We start from the raw sequence: 21,071 nt of genomic DNA, 5'->3' as shown, positions 1-21,071 counted from the left end.
CTGGTTGTGGGGCACTACTGTGTGCAAATCGGTTACCAGATTTGCCTACAAAATACACAATCACGGTTCTTCTTAGTATATCCAGTGAAGACCTTTGAGATGTTTATCCGATGGAAAAGGTGCCAGGATTATAATAATAATAATAATCCTTGCATTTGATATAGCGCTTTTCACGTCGGGAGGACGTACCAAAGCGCTTCACAGAACACACTGTAAAGTGAATTGACTGTATATTTGTGGGCGAACGCAGCAGCCAATTGCGCACAGCAATGTCCCACAAACAGTCGTAGGTTGAAAATGACCAATTTATTATTGGTTTTGGTTTTGGAGGGATTATTATTAGGCATGTGGAGTAAGGAAACTTGCCCAAGGTTTCGCCCTGCCTGGAATTGAACTCAGATCTCTCGCTTGCAAAGCAAGTGCTCTAACCACTGAGCTCCAGGACTCCATTATCTTGTATGCTTCTCAAAAAAATTAGCATTCACAGATAAGGGATTCTAACTTGGAGGAGTTACTGATCCTGACAGCATGAAGAAACTGAATTAACATGCCCAATTGAAGCTGAAAGCCTGAGTTAATGACTGTTACCCTGTTTATCCTGAAATCAGGTGGGATCATCTGAGCTCAGCAAGTTGAATTTGAGCTGGTGAAGTGAACAAATCAACCCACTCTGTGAGATGGTCATGATTTATGCCAGAAGTAGATTAAGAACTTTCCGTTTAATTTAACGTGATGAACAGGGAAAGAATTTTTGAAGGCAGGTTTCTATTTGCCACTATTAACACAGTACATTTATGAATTTTTTTTAAAAAAGCTTGTCTTTGATTTGTGCCAATTTCGTGTCTGGGAGCTTGCTGGATGAAATGGGTGTCAATTTCATACAAATCCAATTTCCTGTTTGCATAGTAAATACTATTTGGATGTAAACCACTGTAGATGCTTGTGGCTGTCTAAGAATGTGTGTTTTGTTTAGCCAGGATATGAAGTTAGTGACTGCCTGCATACCAGTTGGTTCAAGCCTAGAAATGCAACGGTCAAGTTACACGCCCAGTATATTTTTATTATGTGAGTTTTGTGCTTAATATTTGGAACATCGGTGATGGGGAATGGATTATTTTTATTGATTGTGAGCACCCGCTATCTTCATCAAGCACTCCAAAGTTAGTTACCGAATGAGTCAGACTTCCAGAGTAAAGATCACTTCTTTTTGCCCAATCCCACAAGAGCATTTGGGTTAATTTTTATGTTTTGTATGCTCTTGGATCCCAAGTGACAGTTTGTGAGCAGTTTTGTTGTGTGGACACAAAAGAAACTAAGTTAATTTAAGATTTTTTCACAGTTCTTCACAATCATAAACGTTAAGACAGAGCAGTCTCAAAGTCGAAGAGTTGGTCAAATTTGAGGCCTAATAAGGTTTTGTCTACTACAGTTAATGACTGCATTTACTGGTTTAATGTGATGGCATTTCACTATGGCATGCATCTTTATATTCTTCTTAACAATGATTTACAGTTGTAAATTGCTTTTCACTTAGAATGAAAGCCTCAAATGCTCAAGAATTACAATAGAGGGTACTCAGCATGGTGCATGAAGAATTTTGATCAAAAGCACAGTTGTTAGGAAGCCTAGTTTTTATGAGAGTTTTGAAGGCATGAAGTGAGAAAGCCTTTCAGAAGTTTTGGAAGAGAGATCCAAACGGCACTAACTCAGTTAGGCTTGGCTGCTATTGACGAGATGAAGGGAGTGAGGAAATGAACAGCAGATGAAAAATTATTTTAAATCCAAGTTTTTGTTTCTTGCTATTAAAAATAATATTTATAAAATTGTTAACAAATTAATCATTTCCAAATTCAGAAATCAATTTTCTATGAATATGCATTTTCTCTACACAAGGCTTTATTGACAAATGTAACAGTTCACCATTCGTTTTAAATGAAAATGATTTTTGAATTTTGCCGATTTGTGTTGTTCTGGTTATTGTAGGTCTGAGAGAGAAACCCATTAAAACAAATTTACTTCTTTTTAATCAAGTTACAAATACAGTACAACAAACCATTATTCACTATTATAGAGTATTTAGTGTATTTTGCATCTTGGTAGCTAAGTAGAATACTGTATTCTGTTGTTGTATCTTGCAGAAAGCATTTATTTGAAGAGGGTAATAGGATTACACTTCTGAAGTGTCCCAATTACAGCTATGTAAATGAAGATCGAATTTTTGTGAATTAGCATTCACTATCCACTTTGTATTGTTTATCTAAAATTGCCAATACAATTACTCCCACTTTTAAGTACACAACTAGACTAATAGAGACCCAGAATCCTTCATGGTCTTATTCTTTCGACCATTACATTAAATACTAAAATCATGCAGAACTGTGGAAAAAAATTCAGTTATAATAATAATATAATAATAATAATATATTTATTTTTTATATTAGTATTTATATATTACTATAATTCAGTCTTAATTTGGAAACTGTTTTATAATAGATATCCCCCATTAATTTCTCAATTTAACATATCAGCTGACATAAAATGACATTTATTAGCTTTCCAACAGAAGAATTATTATAAACCCTCTTGGATATCTGCAGGCAATATAAGGCAGATCACTTAGTTTTCCTAAATATTGTTTTCCTGAAATAAGCAAGATTTTCTCCAACTTCAAAGTCATCCTCTGTCTCGTTTCCATGATTGTTGTCAGTCACAACCGAATAAAATTCCATTGTGATTACCTTTGTACTGCTTTTGCTCCATTATTCAGTCCGCGCATGACAATTCTTATTAATGTCTTTTGCGTGGCATATGTGCAGGCCACTTAACTTTAGGAAAGCTCGGCATAGCCATATTAAATTGAATTTATCATGACTTTAATTGTTACTTTCCCAATAGCATCCGAAACATGTCAAGCCTCCAACGCACAATGGAAACCGAAAGCCTTCAGAGTGAATGTCTCAAAGCACTTTAATGCAAAGACTGAGCGGAAGCCTGAACAGAGATAAAGACAGGAGAGGCAGGGGGGAGGGAGAGGGAGTGGGGAGGTGATGGCCAAAAGGGAAGTGGAGAGACTGGTTGTGAGGAGGTAATCAAAATGTATTGTTTTGCCCACAAAATACAGTCAATTCACCTTACAGTATTTTCTTTGAAGCACTTTGAGAGATCTCAACGACGTGATAAGGCACTATACCAAATGCAAGGATTATTATTATAATAATGATTATATTATTATTATATTAATAATACTGGCACCGTTCCCACCTCCCTAAAAACAGCTATCACCCCTATCCTAAAAAAAATCTTCCCTGGACCCATCCCTGCTCACTAACTACCATCCCATCTCCAACCTCCCTTTCCTTTCCAAGGTCCTTGAAAGAGTTGTTGCTCTCCAGCTTCACTCCTTCCTCTCCTGCTACTTCCTTTATGAACTCCTCCACAGCATGGAAACAACCCTGGTCAAGGTGACAAATCACATTCTGTCCATCTGTGAGCAGGACTCCCTCTGTCTCCTTGTCCTCCTCAACCTTTCACACTGTGGACCACTCTATCCTACTCCACCGCCTCTACTCTCAACTGAACCTTCAAGGTTCTGTCCTTGAATAGTTCAGATCCTATCTCTCACACCAGCTCCATTTTGTCTCCACAAAGGGCTTCTTCACCAGTCACCGCACCGTCTCATGCGGTGTTGCTCAGGGCTCTGTCCTCGGTCCTCTCCTCTTCAACCTGTACATGCTTCCTCTTGGTTACATCATCCACAATCATGGGACAGACAGCCTGTCAGACATCAAGTCCTGGATGAGAGCTAACTTTCTACAGTTGAACGTCAGCAAGACCGACGCTCTCCTGATTGGCTCGTATCAGCCCCTCCACACCTCAGGCACTGGTAACATCAATGGATGTACACTCCACCTCACCAAGCCAGTCAGGAACCCAGGCGTCTTGTTTGACCCTCAACTGTCCTTTCTACCCCACATGGTGTCATGACCTGCTTTGCCTTCCCTACCTCGGCAACATTGCCCGACTCCGCCACTGCCTCACCCCTCAGGCTGCCGAAACCCTCATACATGCCTTCATTACAACTAGGCTCAACTATGCCAATGCCCTGCTTGTCAGCCTTCCCAACTCTTCCCTCCACAAACTGCAGATCATCCAGAACTCTGCAGCCCGTGTCCTCATCCGACACCACTGGTTCCCCATCCCTCAGAGGATCGAGTTCAAAATTCTCGCCCTCACCTTGCCCCTCCTACCTCTACGACCTTATCAAACTGTCCACTCCCTCCACTCAGCAGGCTCCGGCTTGCTCCATGTACCCCCATCCTTTTGGAATTCCATCCCACATTCCCTTTGCCTCAATTTTGCCTCCTTCAAGGCACAACTTAAGACCCTCCTCTTCGACTGTGCCTTTGGCCACCCTCTTACCCTCATTGCCTTCCACCCTCCCTGTCCCCCCCCCCCCCCACCCTGCCTCCTCGACATGAAAGTCACTTTATAAATGTAATTTTGTTGTTGTTGGGTCCTAATCCCTGACTGTTCAGGACCTCGGGACATCCTCCAGACGTGAAAGGTGCTTTACAAATATAATTTTGTATTGTATAAGTGTAGTGAAAATGTTTTCGAATGAATGATATACCATCAAACAGTATTTAATTTGTTACATCGGACTATCACATCAAATCCCCCAGCATATCATTTCATGAGTCACAATATTAGTTACTTAATGTTCTCTAATAGAGCCCTATTAACCATCTTCTCTTGAATACTGTGGGCAAACAAAATATATATTTGAATTTATTTGCACTGAATGTTAAATAGTTTGCAGGCATCAGTGAAAAGAGGCTTTTCTCTATTATCTCAATGTTCTGTTAAAAGCTTGCTGCTAATTCTCAAACTTTTTCCATGAACAACAATAATAATAATAATAATAATCCTTGCATTTGATATAGCACATTTCACATCTTCTAGACGTCTCAAAGCGCTTCACAGAATATGCTGTAAAGTGAATTGACTATAAATTTGTAGGCGAAACATAGCAGCCAATTGTGCACAGCAGTGTCCCATAAACAGTCGTGGATTGAAAATAACCAATTTTTTATTATTTTGTTTTGGGGGGATTATTATTAAGCGTGTGGAGTAAGGAAACTTGCCCAAGGTTTCGCTCTGCCTGGAATTGAACCCAGGTGTCTCGCTTGCAAGGTGAGTGCTCTAACCACTCCACAAACAAACACACTCCACAAACAAACACACTAAACATATTTTTGCACTTTTGCTTTCTTCCCACAGTTCTGAGTGCACTCACTCTTAGCTGAGAACAGATCTATACACACTGTCAGCTTCCCCACAATGTCCAAGAGGTCATTATTCATCTGTGAACCTGCCCAGTGAATAGTAGTATGGAACGCATCACAGCTGAACCCAGATCTAGTAGGACCCAATGTCCACACTCATGTACTTTCCAATAGGGTTCACCAGACATAGATCAAATTGGAATCTATGATTGTTTCTCCCACCTACAGTACTCCTACGGTTCCTACGGCTTAGATCAGCTAATTTGGCACAGGTAAGTGATCCGGTTCTGTACAGCTTTGTGTTAAATCAGGCCACTGCAGTCATGGACTTGATTTCTAACATATATACGAATTGTTGGGCCTATTTCCTAGAGTTTCCTGCACAAAAGACCCGTGTAATACACCAAAGGCTCAAAGGATATGGGGTAAGCCAACAAACGGAAGAGGGAAGAGCTGAAACTGACTGACTCCATTGTGCTCTGCAACTTGCCTCTGGGGCTGGATTCTACCAAAGGGTTCACCATCAATCTCATCAACCTGAACAGATTTCAAATCAGTGCAAAATTGTAACCATAGCAACGTGGACACATACCAGAATATTTAAAATAGTTATTTTTTTGAAAGAGGCAAGATCAGAACAAAATACAGTTACATGCACATCCACAGTAACACGTGCAGCATGCAGACACACGTGACTACTTTAACAATTCCTGAATGAATGACAATTCAAGCAAAACTTTTGAACATTTGTCCTGAGTTTTGCTTATCTAACAGTACTTGCATTGCTAGTTCCCCCACCCCTCAAAAAAAACTGGTTCATCTGTTGTGCTTGTGAATGGGCAATAGCTTACATCTTCCAAAATACATTACTGTATACTGGACAGCTCAGAACTGGCTTGGCACCACTTGTCATTAATACCTAGAGAGGATATCTTGCTTCATCAGTTGGACTGCCTTGACTAGCAACAATCAACAATGAATTAATGAACACTTGAGCAGAACGGTTCATGCATGATGAACTAGGAGCAAGTAGCATGCATACTGAAATGAGATGGACCACTGTGCATTCAGCAGACAGCAATACCCCACCTGCTGAAGTGAACTCTTCTCCATCCGCTGCTGCTGGTATTAAATAGAGAGCCATTAAAACGTTTAGAAAACACATCAATACACTGTAGAGCTGTCAATTTTAGTACTGTATTCATGCACAGAGAGGCTGCAACACTCAATTATCTTTGGGTGCCTCCAATGTGAAGTGGTTTTAAGTAAACATAATACATATTGTAATCCCAGTTATCTTAATTGTCAAATCAGTAATGTTCAGTTTCCTCCATAGTACAAGTACAATGTTAGTTTAAACTTTTCAACCAATTAAGTCATTGATATTCTCAGAGTAAATTCACTAAGGTTGCCACTATTTAGAGCACAGGATGGTGTCTCTGCTATTCAATAATAGTACCTAAGTGACAGGAATTGCAGTCTTATAAATGTTGGGTTTCAAGTAAGTTTGTTTTTAGTTATTGAGATGAAATTATCATAACATGAAGTTGAATTTTACATCTTTAAACTCGCTTCACTCATTTCTAATGATTTGAGAAGCAGCAGTGCTACAAGCAAATTTCCAAACTTTCTATGGCTCCAGAGACAATTCAAAAGCCCCAGGGTGCACAGGCTATGATCTTTCACTCGTTTGGAGAAAACTGTGATTTCATATTTACCATCGAGAGAGTGCATGTGTGTGCACTGATAGCTGCAAGTCCATTTCCAATTACTTAAAGAATGTTTCGCAAGCCATAAACATAAAAATCCATACATTTCTGAATACATGTTCATATTACTTTCAGCTTTCGCACATTATAATGACCACTATAAGAGACAACATACTCTTGTTATCCATTTTTATTGTTTGAAAGAGACTAGAAGCTTGGTTGGTTCACTGAGGCACACAGTAATCTTTTTGTATCTCCCTTTATGGTATTTGAACACTTTTCCTCCATGAATAACTGTTTTCTTTATTAAATAAATTCAAACAAAAACAGTCTAAATTTCCATTACAATTCTTTTTCCTGATTATTTATGCAAATATATAATATATATAGATAAACAAACTCGCACAGTTAAATTCATTTGATTTTAAGCTGCATACATACATTTTTACATAAAGCAATTCCAGCTTTTTGAATTACTTCAGGATTATAATGATTGGATTGATGAGAGATGGGCTTCATACATTTTTAGGTTTCTTGTCAACTTTATTCTCTACATACTAGTGGGGATGGAAAGAGAGGAGGAAACAAATGGCTCTTTAGGGCATTCAAACTGAACCACATGTCTTTTTTGTAACTCTCCAGACCTCTCTAGGTAACAAAGCAACAGAGAACAAGCAAGATGGTAACAGAACAAACCATTTGCTAAACATTAACCACAATTCTAGAGCAGCGATTGACATGATGACAGATGAATATATTCTGACCATGTTTAAGTCTAGCAGACATGCTAATAAAAATAAAAATTCAGTTTAATTCAGTAAGATGCTGCAACGAGCCTCAGGTATTTTCCACTGAACTAAAATCATCAGAATGGATAGCCTTTGTTGCAGCATGATCCAGTTTTTACAAATTGTTAATGAAATGCAGAACAAACTGCACAATTAAATCCAGACTTTGAAATGACAGTCATGTCAACATTGATTGAGATTAGGTGAGTTAACCAGAAGAATAAACAGGAGAGGTCCCAGTTTAACTTATCACCCCATGAATGTTACCTCCAGTAATACAGCACTGCCTCAGTTCTGCATTGTAGTGCCAAGATAGATTGCTTCAATTCCTGGTGTGTGGTTCAAAACCACAACTTTCTGACTCGAGCGTGCTATTACTGAGCCAAAATATCCATTTTGTGACTATATGCTGCATCTCTGTAGCAACCAGCTCTCTGTCTTCCATTTTATATTTTCCCTATCTTTACTAATTTATCCCTCTTTTTTCCTTTTCTTTACATTTTCCTCTTCCATTTTAATTTCACTTGTTGGTTGTGTGATGTTGAGAGCCATTGTAGTTGCCAAGTTTATGTACATAACATTCTATATTGTTTACAATGTTATGCTTTATCTCCGAGTGCTCATCCCGTTCTCTGGTTACCTTGTTTTTCAATTCAGTCTGCTTGTGATTCAGGTACATTTCTGACATGTCAACGTCAAAGAAACATGGAGTCTTCCCCTCATTATCCTGTCTATATTCTTTCCCTGATCCAAATCCAAATTGACCCCAAATCAAGAATTGACTCCATCTCATTACTGTTTTTGGTGGGTTGCTAGCACAGATGATCTGCCCTGTTTGTCTCTACAGTAACATCACTTATCCACATGAAAATTATCTGCAAGTTCATTTATCCACATGGTGCTCCAAGTGGGAACTGTCAAAAAAAATCATGTTCTGTGTGAAGTTGCACAAAATGTGCAGAGAGTTATTAAGGATTTTTTTTTAGCAGAATTTCTTAGCAATCACATAAAAAAAACTTTTCAAAACAGGAACTTCAATTTCAAAAGCAACTTCACCTCCTGTAAAGTGCAATCTTACAAGCTAAGTGTTGCTCAATGCAGTGCTTTGGTAAATTATGTTATGATTATGATCAGAATGAGAAAGAAAGAAATGTAGAGAAAAAGGCAGAATTACAGAGAAGAGAGTGGAGTCATGGTGTGGCACTATAGTGATAGTAGAACTCTCGATAGAACAACATCTTAAGCAGTGCTGTAATTTATATTTTGTGTGCCTATCTGCAATGGGGCAATCCCAATCAGTGCAAATAATAGGTTCTCCACGGGATAAAAAGATTCACATTTCTAATCATCTATATTTAGTAAAGCTCTTTGAGATGTTTATTTTAACATATAAATGCAAGTAGTCAATTATTTTTTAAAAATATAATGAGAATAAAAAGAAACAAGCAAGTTTAGCAAGCAAGTTTTCCCTTGGGTTAATTAATTTAGAGGAAACTTGCCTAACAAATTCAAATAGCTCTGCACTAGTTTAAACCATTGTTGATGCTTGGCCAGCCACCCTGGCTCATCATTAAGACTGGGAAATGTAGTCATGTCATCAACCCTGTGAGACTAACTCTTCAAGCCAAAACTCAATGGCAGGTGCCTCAATTGTAGGGGAGGTCCTATCTATACATGGACCTTGGTTATATTCTAGGTCAACAATTATGGTACAACTAATTAAATTAGAATATCAGAACAAACTAGACTAGACCATGAAATTTAACAATGTGTTTCATATCGGAAAGTTTCACAGTTTCCATTATCTGAATCAGAATGTCATGCAACCTTTCTGGGGTTGAAGAAGGAAAGCAAAGAATTTCACATCCACATGAACATAATGGAATTCCATAGAAAACAGAAACTGTAGGAGACCATTCAGCCATTGAGCCTGTTTCACCAGTTTATTTTTGAGATCTTGGCAGATCTTTTAATCCCAATGTTCTATCATTTCACCATACCATCTAATATCTCTATGACCCAAATATCTGCCTATCTCTCTATTAAGCATCCACCAAAGCTATACTTTGTTTTGGGACAAATTTACCTGACACACCAACAGAGGATTTTCTTATAGATTAATTGACCTTCATAGTAACATAGTAAAGGCTCTTGAGATAAACACGGAAGAATCAGCATTTCATTGTGGGGAGCAAAGCCTTGATTGGATACATTCAATTCAAATCATCACACAGAGCTTGAATGTGAGCCAAGAAATATTGAGAACTCATCCACAACATCAATGGGTTGTGATCAGTGACAATGATCATTTTTTAAGGATTAAGTTTTGAAATCACTTGAATAAATAGATTCAAAGAGAGGGTAGAAACCTTTATTCAGCAAATCATGAAGGTCTGAACTGAAATGAAGGTTTGAAGCGTAGTTGGATGTTTAATAGCGTTAGACAGATAGAGATATAAAGAGGTGTTATGTTTAAAGGATATATCAAGATCTAATAAACTGATGAAACAGGCCTGATGACTATATGGGCTCCTGTTTTCCTGGGTTTCCATATTCCTATTAGAGATGATGTTTCTTCCAGGCTTCAGAAATTTGGACACTTGTGATTGTTTATCCCATCACTTCTTCTAAAGGCAAGCAAAAGGTTTACCACCATTAGATAGTTTTGCAGGTAAATTACCATTATGTCTAGATGACTAGATCAGCCCAGCTTATTTAATCATTTTCAAAACTGGAACAAACAGTGGTCAGCTTGTCAGTGATCTCAGGGAAAATAACAGTGATAAGATGAAGTCTAGTGGATGCCTAGATTTTGAAATCAAAGTTCTGTTGGATTGATGAGCAGGGAATAAGTCGGTCCTTTGTTTCCCCATGAAAATACTCTGCAAAAATGCTGGTTGGCTTAACCAAGAAATCAATCTACCAAATAATAAACGATACAGGAAGCTCTATTACCCAATCTCAGGAATCTGTGCGACCAACTCATCACAGCACTGTCTCACCATGAAGTACATAAATCTTCAGTTTATGGCCCAACTTCTTGCCTCAATATCACCTAAACTATGTAGAATGTCTTCTTCCTGGCAGATGTGAATCTGCTAATGCTCAACAAAGATGAGTGGGTTCAATGACCTACGTTTTGCTTCTCATCAGATTCTCTCACTAAGAATATGGGAGATAGAGTTTTCATTTCAATTTGACGTAATTAATCACATGACCAGATGCTGTCTCAGCTGCTCAAAATATTGAAACCTCTAATGTTCCTGGAACAGTTGGGAACATTTGAATGATGATGTATGCAGCTTCAGTTAAGTTTCAGACAGTCAAAGGGGACTTTAATTCTTGGCAAAGATCTCAGGAAATAAGCAGGACAAGATTGTATCAAATCCGATGAGAAAAACTACTCCATTTCATTCCAAGAAAAATCTCCTCTTGCATGTGTGGGTTCATATTATATTTACACAACTGAAGACATGAATAGGGAGCGTGAAGAACACAACTTTCCTCCCTAAGAAGATAGCCACAGACTGGATGAATCATATATGGGAAAGTCATGTGGTTCTCACCTAAGGCACTAAGTAATTTTCCCCCTCTCAAATCTGTTGATTTGGTGACTTTCCTCTTAGTTCACAGGATAATGGGCAAACTTAATTTTCTAAACAGTCTTTCATTGTTGATTTTGAGAAATTACCAGTCCCCAAACTAGTTAGATATCTCTTAAAAATCAACTTAAATGATTTCCAGATACCCTGATGATACTGTGTAAATGGTAATATATAAAATATCTGTCCAAATTAATACAACTGATACATAAGCTCATCATCAGCAATTAATTCTGCAAATGATTAAAATAACACAAAGACAATCAAAATAAGATAAAATAATGTATTTAAACACTTCCCATGACACTTGGTAAAATATTCCAGCATTTTGTTTTAGAGGAGCTCTGAAAAATGCATAACGGGACTTGCTAATACAGATGGGCAGGGCTTCTAGGCATAGATCCTTTCCATGAAACTTGTGGGCTCTCCACCATGTTGGCAAAGGTGTTCCTGGCACCCCTTGTTACACTTTAAACAAGTGCTGTTTGGTCTTGCTCAGTCAAATCTCTCTGCTGACTGACTTGTAATATTTGGATCTTGCCTCAGGCTTCCTAACCTGCTTGAAATCACATTCCCACCTTTCTTCTGTGTACATTGAATACATTGGGATCTTCTCTCTTTTTGGCTTCTTAACAAAACATTCTCAACGTGGGTGATCTGCTTTCGACTTTGAGCTCTGCAGTCTTTTCACAACCTTGCATACCTTTCTCCGTAAAACAGTATTGCTTTATTATATGTATTATTGTATTACTGTAATATCTTTTATTGCTTCAATAAACTCACATTGTTTCTGTATATTCGTGGCTATTAGCTGCTAACTTTATAAGATTCTGATCTCAGAACTCAGTGTGCCCCTTGCATCCCATTTAAGGTGGTGGTGCTTCGATGCTTTTGTATAATAAATGAAAAATAACTAGTTTATGAAAAACATTGGTGGGCAGAATATACTGTACATTGGAAACTACTGAACATTCTAGTTATTATTTCATTGTGTCATAAGTACAAAAACAAATTTTGGTCAGTCGGGTATCTGGCACACACAGAAACCCAACACCAATCTTAAGAATATCCAAACCAAATTACTGAAAGTTCTGCATTTGCATGGAAAGAAGATATTTTAGAGCTTCGTGTCACAGAATTTATTTCCACAAAGAAAGTAACTATAATGCACAAATGACATAGGATGGGAGGAAGAAAAGAAACGGCATTGCTATTGGAGGCCACAATAAAACAAAATACTGGCGTTCACATAGACTAGGCACACAGGTTGTATGATCCCATTATGTAATCTCTACTTCAATTTAATGTGTTAGATTAATGGCATTTTAATTTTATTTTATAGGTTTCTTTTTAAGAGGAACAAAAGTGAGAACCAAGTTACTCTTGTGCAACTTCCAGAACTGTTATGGAGCAAAACTGTAAAAGATCTGGGAATAGGATGTATTCGTAACCTCTGATGCTTGTGAAAATAAATATTTTACAATGTTCACAAGGTAAAACGATACCACTGGGAAACAGAAATCATGACGGATTTCAAACATTAACTTCTCTCTTAGTTTCCATAATGTTAAAGCAGCCACTAGTTTGTTTTGTGTGCTGATAAAAATCATGGCCGTTTTAACTTTCTAGGGAGGAGAAATTGCAATAATCCTGATTTTCGCTAAGGAACACTAAGAATTACCCTAAATATTGGGAATTTTGATAAACTTTCAAAATATAATGCAAATTCTACTCCTTTAGATTAAAGTATTCAAAATGCTGTTCAATTCCCAGGTTTGGGAGAATGATCAATATATGGTCGGAGACTGTTTAAGCATTAAGTTGCACAGGCAAGACAGGAAATATCAAAAGAGGCTTACTTTAGCCATTGGAGCATTGTCTTTATCCAGAGATTGTAGGTGCTTTGTTACAATAGTTCAGTTTAATGTGTTTTTTCACTAAAACTGCGTGGACTATTGAATCCATTTAATAGCTTGCTGATCTATGTGCATCTAGTCTCTCCCTGGTCTGTGGTACTGTCTCGTATCCCTGGTCCATGTTGTTGTTTAATCTCTCTCTGTCCATGGTGTTGTCTCATGACTAAAATCAAGTCATATGGAATTGTGGGAGATATAGCAGAATGGATCGAAGAATGGTTAGGAAACCAAAAGCAAAGAGTAAGATTTAATATTGTGGAACCCACTGCCTGAAGTGGTGGTAGTACAGATCATTAAAGAGGAAACTAGAAGTTCACATGAAGCAGAGTAGAAGGGTGGAGACTCGTGGAGTATAAACACTGGCACTGTTAAGATGAATGAACTGTTGCCATGGTATACATTCTTTGCAAATCTTTGTAGTCTATCATGATCTGTGGTCTTGTTTAGTCTCTCCTTAGTCTATAGTGTTGTCTAGTCTCCCCTGGTCCATGTTGCTGGCTGGTCATTAATTGGAGGATATTAAAATACCAACAATTATTTTAGCAGGATGATATCACCACATGTAGTGCAATTTATCCTTGAAACACATTACACAGGGAAACCTGTCAATTAAATGTAGGACTCAAATTGAAATAAATAACAAATAGTGAATGCTTGAAATCTGAAATAAACACAGAAATGCTGGTATTCCCTTGGGTCATCTGCCTGATTCCTCCAGGTTCTTACCTCTTAGCTAGGTTTCTCCCCGCCTCTTTTTATTAAAACTCATGGGATCAAAAATACATTTGGCATTTAGCTAAGCAACTATATTGGGAAATCCCTTTCCTGGCCGATGTCAGTTGATGTGTATTAAACTGAATGGAATTTTGATCCACATGATTAAACAGGAGTTTCAAATCTCCTGAATGTGGTTTCTTAGGAGTTTCAATCCTGTATATGTTGTTACATACAGGATTCTACACAGGAGCTGCCCCCTCCTCCACTTCAGTTCTGATCAAGGCCCATGTCTGGAACGCTAACCTATGTTAATCCTGATTGATGTACTACAAACCTCCAGCATTCTACATTTATTTTCAAACTTTTCATTCCACACAGTTATTATTCTGTGCATTGGGTCAGTGTACGGCCATTGCCTTGGGACCACCAGTAAACACAAACATCAAGAAAAACTGACGACACAGGGTAAGGTAACAAAAGTATAGCAAGTGCACAAGTAACACTGGTTAGACATTATCCGCCAGCCACAGATTCATGAAGGCAAACATTCCGTAATTGCTAGGTTTTCAGAGAGATAGACATGCAGAAGAGAGGTGTTGCTGTGGTCTGTGCTTGAACTTACCAACCTCCACAATACTAGAACAGTTGGGACCTGTGAAGCCATCGGGACACTCACATGAAAAAGGCTCATCTGCCAACCCCGTCATACAGATGCCATCATTCTCACATGGGTTGGGCTCACACAATTCCCCTGTAGAAGGAAAAAAAAGGATAAGAAGATTGGAGAAGCAAAATACCAATAACAGAGAGCAATTAGTACTGATACCAGCACCCAAGAAAGAGCAGATATTTCATTCCTCAGGGCCAGCACCTCAATGAATGCAACATTCCTCTCATTACAGCAATTTGTATGATAACTTCAGAATCCATTCAATCCTTTCTGATACTGAGTAGACATGTTTACAACAGCGAAAAATAGACGAGAAACTGATGTGTACAAAGAGGCAGGCAACACAAAGTACCTGGTTTGCAAGCTCAGAATGAATGCTGCAATAAGGGGACAATTCATAAAGTGTAAAGTAAGACATTGCATTTTTATAGGTTCTTATCACATTGAAATGTTTCAAGGCATTTCACAGGTAATTACTGTCAAATGTAATGACTTCTGTGGGAAATACAGCAGTCATTTTGTGCTACTAAAGTCACATGAGGTGAGTGACCAATGTAATAATAATAATCCTTACACTCAACAAAGCGCCATTCACGTCAGGAAAATGACCCAAAGCACTTTGCAGGATTTACTGTAAAATAGAGTAACTATTTTTTGAGCAAACATGGCAGCCAATTTGCACGCAGCAATGTCCCACAAGCAGCCATGAATTGAAAGACCAAGTTTATTTGGGGTGTTGTTGGCCAGGACACTAGGAGAAACTCCTTTGTCTTTTTGAATAGTGACACAGGACCTCTAACAATGACCTGAAAGCAAGCAAATGGGACTTCATTGATTTAATTGATTTGTGGACACTGCTGTGCGCAATTGGCCTTTGCATTTCGCCCACAAAATATACAGTGAATTCACTTTGCAGTATATGCTGTGAAGCGCTTTGAGACGTCTCAAAGACGTGATAAGGCACTATATAAATGCAAGGATTATTATTTCACATCTCATCCAAAAGACAGCATCTCTGACAATGTCGTGTCAGCTTGGACTATAATCTTGACACCCAATATGAGGCTTGGACAAGAAAGAGGCATGGAAATCATGTTATAGTATTTTCAAACAGAACTAGGATGGGAGTGTTGAAGGATTCAATTCAAATATGGATTTTATAAAAGTAAAAACACTGAATGTAAAAAAGAAAGCTGCAGTTGATTAATACAACATGGACAAATGGACTGTGCATAAATTTGCAAGCGAGTATAATAATCCATGTGAGCAATTAAATTAAAATACATCAAATATCTGGGGGAGAAAATCTGTTCTTGTACAGAAAACCTTCATCGTATCATACATTTTGTGATTCCTAAGTGTATCTAATTAATACAATTAAATGTTTTGTACCTTAAAGGGCAATTAAAGGCAGAAGCTGAAAACATGAGACAACATTGGCACAGAAGAATGATTAGGAAATATTAGAAAGCTTATTACAAGCTACAGTCAATTTACTGAGAGGCTGAGGTGAGGTACATACACTTCTGTAAACAGGAAACAAGGAGGGATTGTTTGTACAAATTCCCTGCTCTACATTCAGAGGGCTGAACCCACTGCACTTAACATACAATCAGATTTCTGCTCACTTCTCCCATAACTCTCTTTCCTAGGGCAAGCCAAGCAACTGACAATAATTAAACTGCCCGCAAGAGTAATCAATAATTGTAGCACAGGAAAAAATGCAGTACCCAAAGCCATTTTTGAAGTATTTATTGTACTTCTGCACATAGACGATTGAAAATCTCAATGAAGTCTAACAGCAGAGACATAGATGTTGCTGATGGTAATAACCAAGGCAATCTGAAGCCATTAATATACGGTAATTGCTCATCTCCACACTGGAATAATGCCCTTTTATAAGTAGAGCAACAAGAACAGCAACTCACCCTCCTACAGCACTCTCAGCATTCCGCTCATTAGGATGTCAGAAAGTAAGTGGATCTTTTCAGTACTTATTTTAGAATTGTTAGAATCAGTAGCTGATGTTTAAATAGCCCTAAGAAACACAATAAGCAAGAGCTTGACAATACAAACTTTTTTTTTGCTTTAAGCATTTTTGCATGGAAGAAATCACCTCACACGAAGCAAACTAACCCAAATGGCTTTGGGTACTGCATTTTTTCCTGTGCTACAATTATTGATTACTCTTGCGGGCAGTTTAATTATAATAATAATAATAATAATAATCCTTGCATTTGATATAGCGCTTTTCACGTCGGGAGGACGTCCCAAAGCACTTCACAGAACACTGTAAAGTGAATGGACTGTATATTTGTGGAGCCAACGCGGCAGCCTATTATTAGGCGTGTGGAGTAAGGAAACTTGCCCAAGGTTTCGCCCTGTGCCTGGAATTGAACTCAGGTCTCTCGCTTGCAAAGCGAGTGCTCTAACCACTGAGCTACAGGACTCCACTTTGACAGAATACACACACACACATCTCCTTGCACATCTAAGTCATTCGATGCAAACAGAATTAGGATAATGCACCTTCAATGAAACCGATACAGCCAGTCTACCAACATCTTCAAGGTGAACCATAACAACAACAGGTATTAGAAACCTGTCAAAATGCAGAGTTGCAACACTCCAGCTACAGCATAGCAAACCCAAAATATTAAATGTGGCCACAATCCAGTAGCTCCAGAATTGTCAATATTTAAAATGTTTCCATGGAGTGGAGGAGAGAAGAGAAATGAATAACGTCTTTATGTTTAGAAATTAAATTCTTTATGATCAAATTAATCTGCTCCACCTTCTAATTTAATTTTGCCTTTAATAAAACTGTGGTGTTGGACTCTATTTGGTCCATGTTCCAGCAGCTCTGGATATCTCTTTACACATACGCACACTCAGCACAGATGGAGAGGGGGAGCTGAGAAGTGTACCACAAGATTAGAAATACAGCATTGCACATTCTGTTCTGACAAAATGTACTTACAAAAGTTGCTAAAATCAATAGACTATACGAGATTAGGGTTTGCAATCCCAGAATCCCTTAGGATAATGGTGCTCCCGAAATCTTGGGATTTATAAAAGAGAATCCTGGGATTTTATTAAAATATATACAAAGCATTGGCAAAGTTGCTTTCTGTCTGTCGCTGCCTGTTTTCCATCTCTCCCTCTCTTTTTTGTCCCTCCATCACACACACACGCACACAAACCTTACAGAAGTTTCACTGTTAGTGTCATATTCATCTGTTTCATTGATGATATTTAATTTCTCGCTTTCTGTTAGTGTCTCTGTTTCGCTTTCTCTCACTCTCTATATCTGATATTCTTTCTCCATCTCCCCATTTGGTACCAATGACCCTCGTTTAGTTCTTCTGTGAATGTGTACATCTATCTCTGAATGTACCTATCCCTCTCTGCTTGCGCCTTTTCTCTCTCTCTATATTGTCACTATCATGACCATCATTAACCCCCTCCCCGCTGGCTGTCTCGTCGAGTCCCTTGATGTCAGACCACTGTATTGCTGAGGTAGGTGGAGAGGCAGGTGAGTCAGTGACTGTCTCAAAGAGAGATTACTGCACAGTGCTAGCGCTGTTAGCTGCGTTACCTGGGGTGGGGGGGTTTCCGAGGCAAGATTTTGCATCTCGAGATCCAGGGATTTGAGGCATTAAAATTCTGAAATCTTAGGATTCAGGAAAAGCCCCGGGATTGCAATCCCCATTTGCAATGTTGAAAAATGACATGGACTGGATACGAAAACCAATTTACACCCAAAATACGTCTCCATGCTCCTTATGCTTGCTTGATCTCAACAATACTTCTATCTTCATTCAGCTCAGATTCCCCTCCCACTTGTGGAGTCCTGTAGCACATTGGTTAGAGCACTCGCTTCGCAAGCGAGAGGACTGGGTTTGTATCCTGGGCAAGGTGAAATCTTAGGCAAGTTTCCTTGCTCCACACACCTCTGTTTATCTAGCAGTAAGTAGGAACTTGGTTGTCAGTCAATTGGCAGATCACTTTCTCGTGGTAATAATTCCTTTAAAAATATACTAATTTGGTCACTCAATCTCCACGAATGTGTCTGAAACAATGCTGTGCGCAATTGTCTATTGTAATTCGCCGGTTGGTAGGGTTTGAGGAAGTCGCAGAGAGAGAGGGAACAAGACCACTATAATTATTCTAAGACGCAACTACCTGACCCCATTTCCAAAATCTCCTCAATCCACCAACAGTGAAATGATCCACCCAGCTGTGCTTGGTCATCTCCCCACTGAGTAAAATCGTAAGGAGCTGACAAGCTAACATTGGGAGGCAGGCCAACAGGAACAAAACAGCACCTGGTCTTGTAAACACTGGCAAGATAGTGACCCTGATTAAGATGACCAGGAAAAACATGTACAGCAGTGGACTCTTGTTCATGTTAAAATATTAGAGATCATTTATATTAACTCCTTGCATTTTTGATAACAAGCCTTGAATTTGATAAAGTCTCATCGAAGAATGGCACCAGCCCCACAATACAGAGTACCCCCAACACAGCATTGGAGTGTCAGCATAGACTTTGCGAGTTCAACGTCTCCAAGTGGGGCTTGAACCCATAGCCTTCAGAATCAAGACTATTCTGTCTTTAAATGTAAAATCACATGTTCAAATTCACTCTTAATGTGGATCCTGATTTCCACAGTTCTGAAAAATGAACCAGATTCCAAATCAGGGCAGGATTTAAGAATACTGTATTCTGCAATTCTGTGCTATTTTAAATTTTAAGAGAAAATGGTCACTACACTTTAAAGTTGGCCTGTGAAGCACTTTAAGATGTCCTCCCAACGTGAAAAACATTATATCATATGTAAATATTATTATAACTATAGTATTTCAACAACCAGAGATCAGAAATCTGTGCTGCAGGATCAATACAAATCTAATTTCTCAACACTGGTTCTGAGTGAGATCTTGATCTAACAGTGAAAGTACTTCACTTCAGTACCATTTTGTACAGCAAATAAAATCTACGGTAGATCAATTGTTTGAACAGGGAAGACAACTATTGTATTGGTTTAAGCAATTCAACATTTTTAAGGCTTGATGGTGGGAATAAAGAAATTTGGCTATAGTCAGTGGAAAAGCTCAAGCCCCAAATTTCAAGAAAACACTTACATTACATCCATGTGCAATTTGATTGAAATTGTTATTCAGGGCATGTATAGCATAATGTGTACCTCATGTGTACTCTCAAAAGCTCTTTATTCCAGCAGTATAATAGAACAATGGAAATTGAAGCAAACAGAAGAGCCATCATTCCAGCTCATCCATTGGAACTAACCACTCTAACCCCAATTCCATGTTTTTTCATATGCACGTTTGGACTCTTGCTCTTTAAATGTTTCCTTAATTTCATTTTAAATGTTATGGACTCAGTCTCAATAACCACTTGTGGCACAGCATTTCACATTCTGATAATTCTCTGCACCAAAAATCATGATCAAAACTGAAAGGCTAAACTCCATGATGTTGCTCTAACGCAGTGGTGGCCAACCATTATGTCAGCCCACAAAATAAATGTCCTTGATTGAATATTTTTTGATTAATGCGTAAGTACTACTGATCGAACGCATACTTACTGAGTACCACTGCTCTAATGGATATCCGAATGCATGGATAATTATTATCTTGGCACAATTCTTTATAGAAGAATAGTGAATATAACTCTATACAACTCTATAGAGTTGAGTTATTTGTACAACTTTATACTTCAAATAAAATTACAAATACAAGTAGGCCATTCAATCCATTAAACTTTGCCTATCATCTGATTGTTGTGTTCCCCTACAAAAAAAAGTTGCACTTTTCAGTGAATCCTGTGATATCCTCCCGATTTGACAGGTGGTTTATCAAATACAAGGATTATTTTTAATTGGATCAATAGTTAATACAATTAAGTTCAACACAAAGCTGTATTTGAAATTTGAAGTGTAAATTAGCCAGAATGTGTACATCGCAGTATTGTAGCCATTTCAACACAATACTCTGCTCCACATTGACGGTAATCATGCTCAAAACACAGTTAAAATGAGGGAGCTGGAAATTTTAGGGTCAGAACTTTAAACTGCAGCTTTCTGCATTGCTGGTTTCACCCTGTTGCTAGAACTCCCTTCCAATAAGGGAATAAAAGAGGCAGAAACAAAAGGCAGCCTTCAGTCTTAGTGGCTAAAGCTCTTCAACTTGGGAACAAAATTGGGAAATTACAGACTCTGAATGAGCAAACGCTCGACCAGGCACAAAAATGGTTTTTAGCTGCGGCTGGGGGGCAGGAAGAAGCAGCGCAGTGTTACATAGTCCAGATATGCAGATAGACAAATATTTGATTACATTTGGGAATCAGGGAGTTTCTTT

General features: G+C 38.3%; 1 protein-coding gene across 2 annotated transcripts in view; it reads right to left on the bottom strand.

Annotated features, from left to right (window-relative positions):
- Positions 1 to 21,071, bottom strand: part of edil3b (EGF-like repeats and discoidin I-like domains 3b) — a 125,732-nt gene that overhangs the window by 72,691 nt on the left and 31,970 nt on the right. The window contains exons 2-3 of one of the 2 annotated variants that reach the window (XM_042334474.1): positions 14,640 to 14,768; positions 6,375 to 6,404 (exon numbers count right to left, since the gene is read on the bottom strand). In XM_042334474.1, the coding sequence (XP_042190408.1) occupies positions 6,375 to 6,404; positions 14,640 to 14,768 (159 nt within the window). The remainder of the gene's footprint in view (positions 1 to 6,374; positions 6,405 to 14,639; positions 14,769 to 21,071) is intronic. The other variant, XM_042334476.1, reaches the window with a different exon arrangement.

The sequence above is a fragment of the Callorhinchus milii genome, unplaced genomic scaffold, assembly GCF_018977255.1.
Source record: "Callorhinchus milii isolate IMCB2004 unplaced genomic scaffold, IMCB_Cmil_1.0 Scaffold1, whole genome shotgun sequence".
NCBI lineage: Eukaryota > Metazoa > Chordata > Chondrichthyes > Chimaeriformes > Callorhinchidae > Callorhinchus > Callorhinchus milii.
This window is presented reverse-complemented; position numbering and strand designations above follow the sequence as displayed.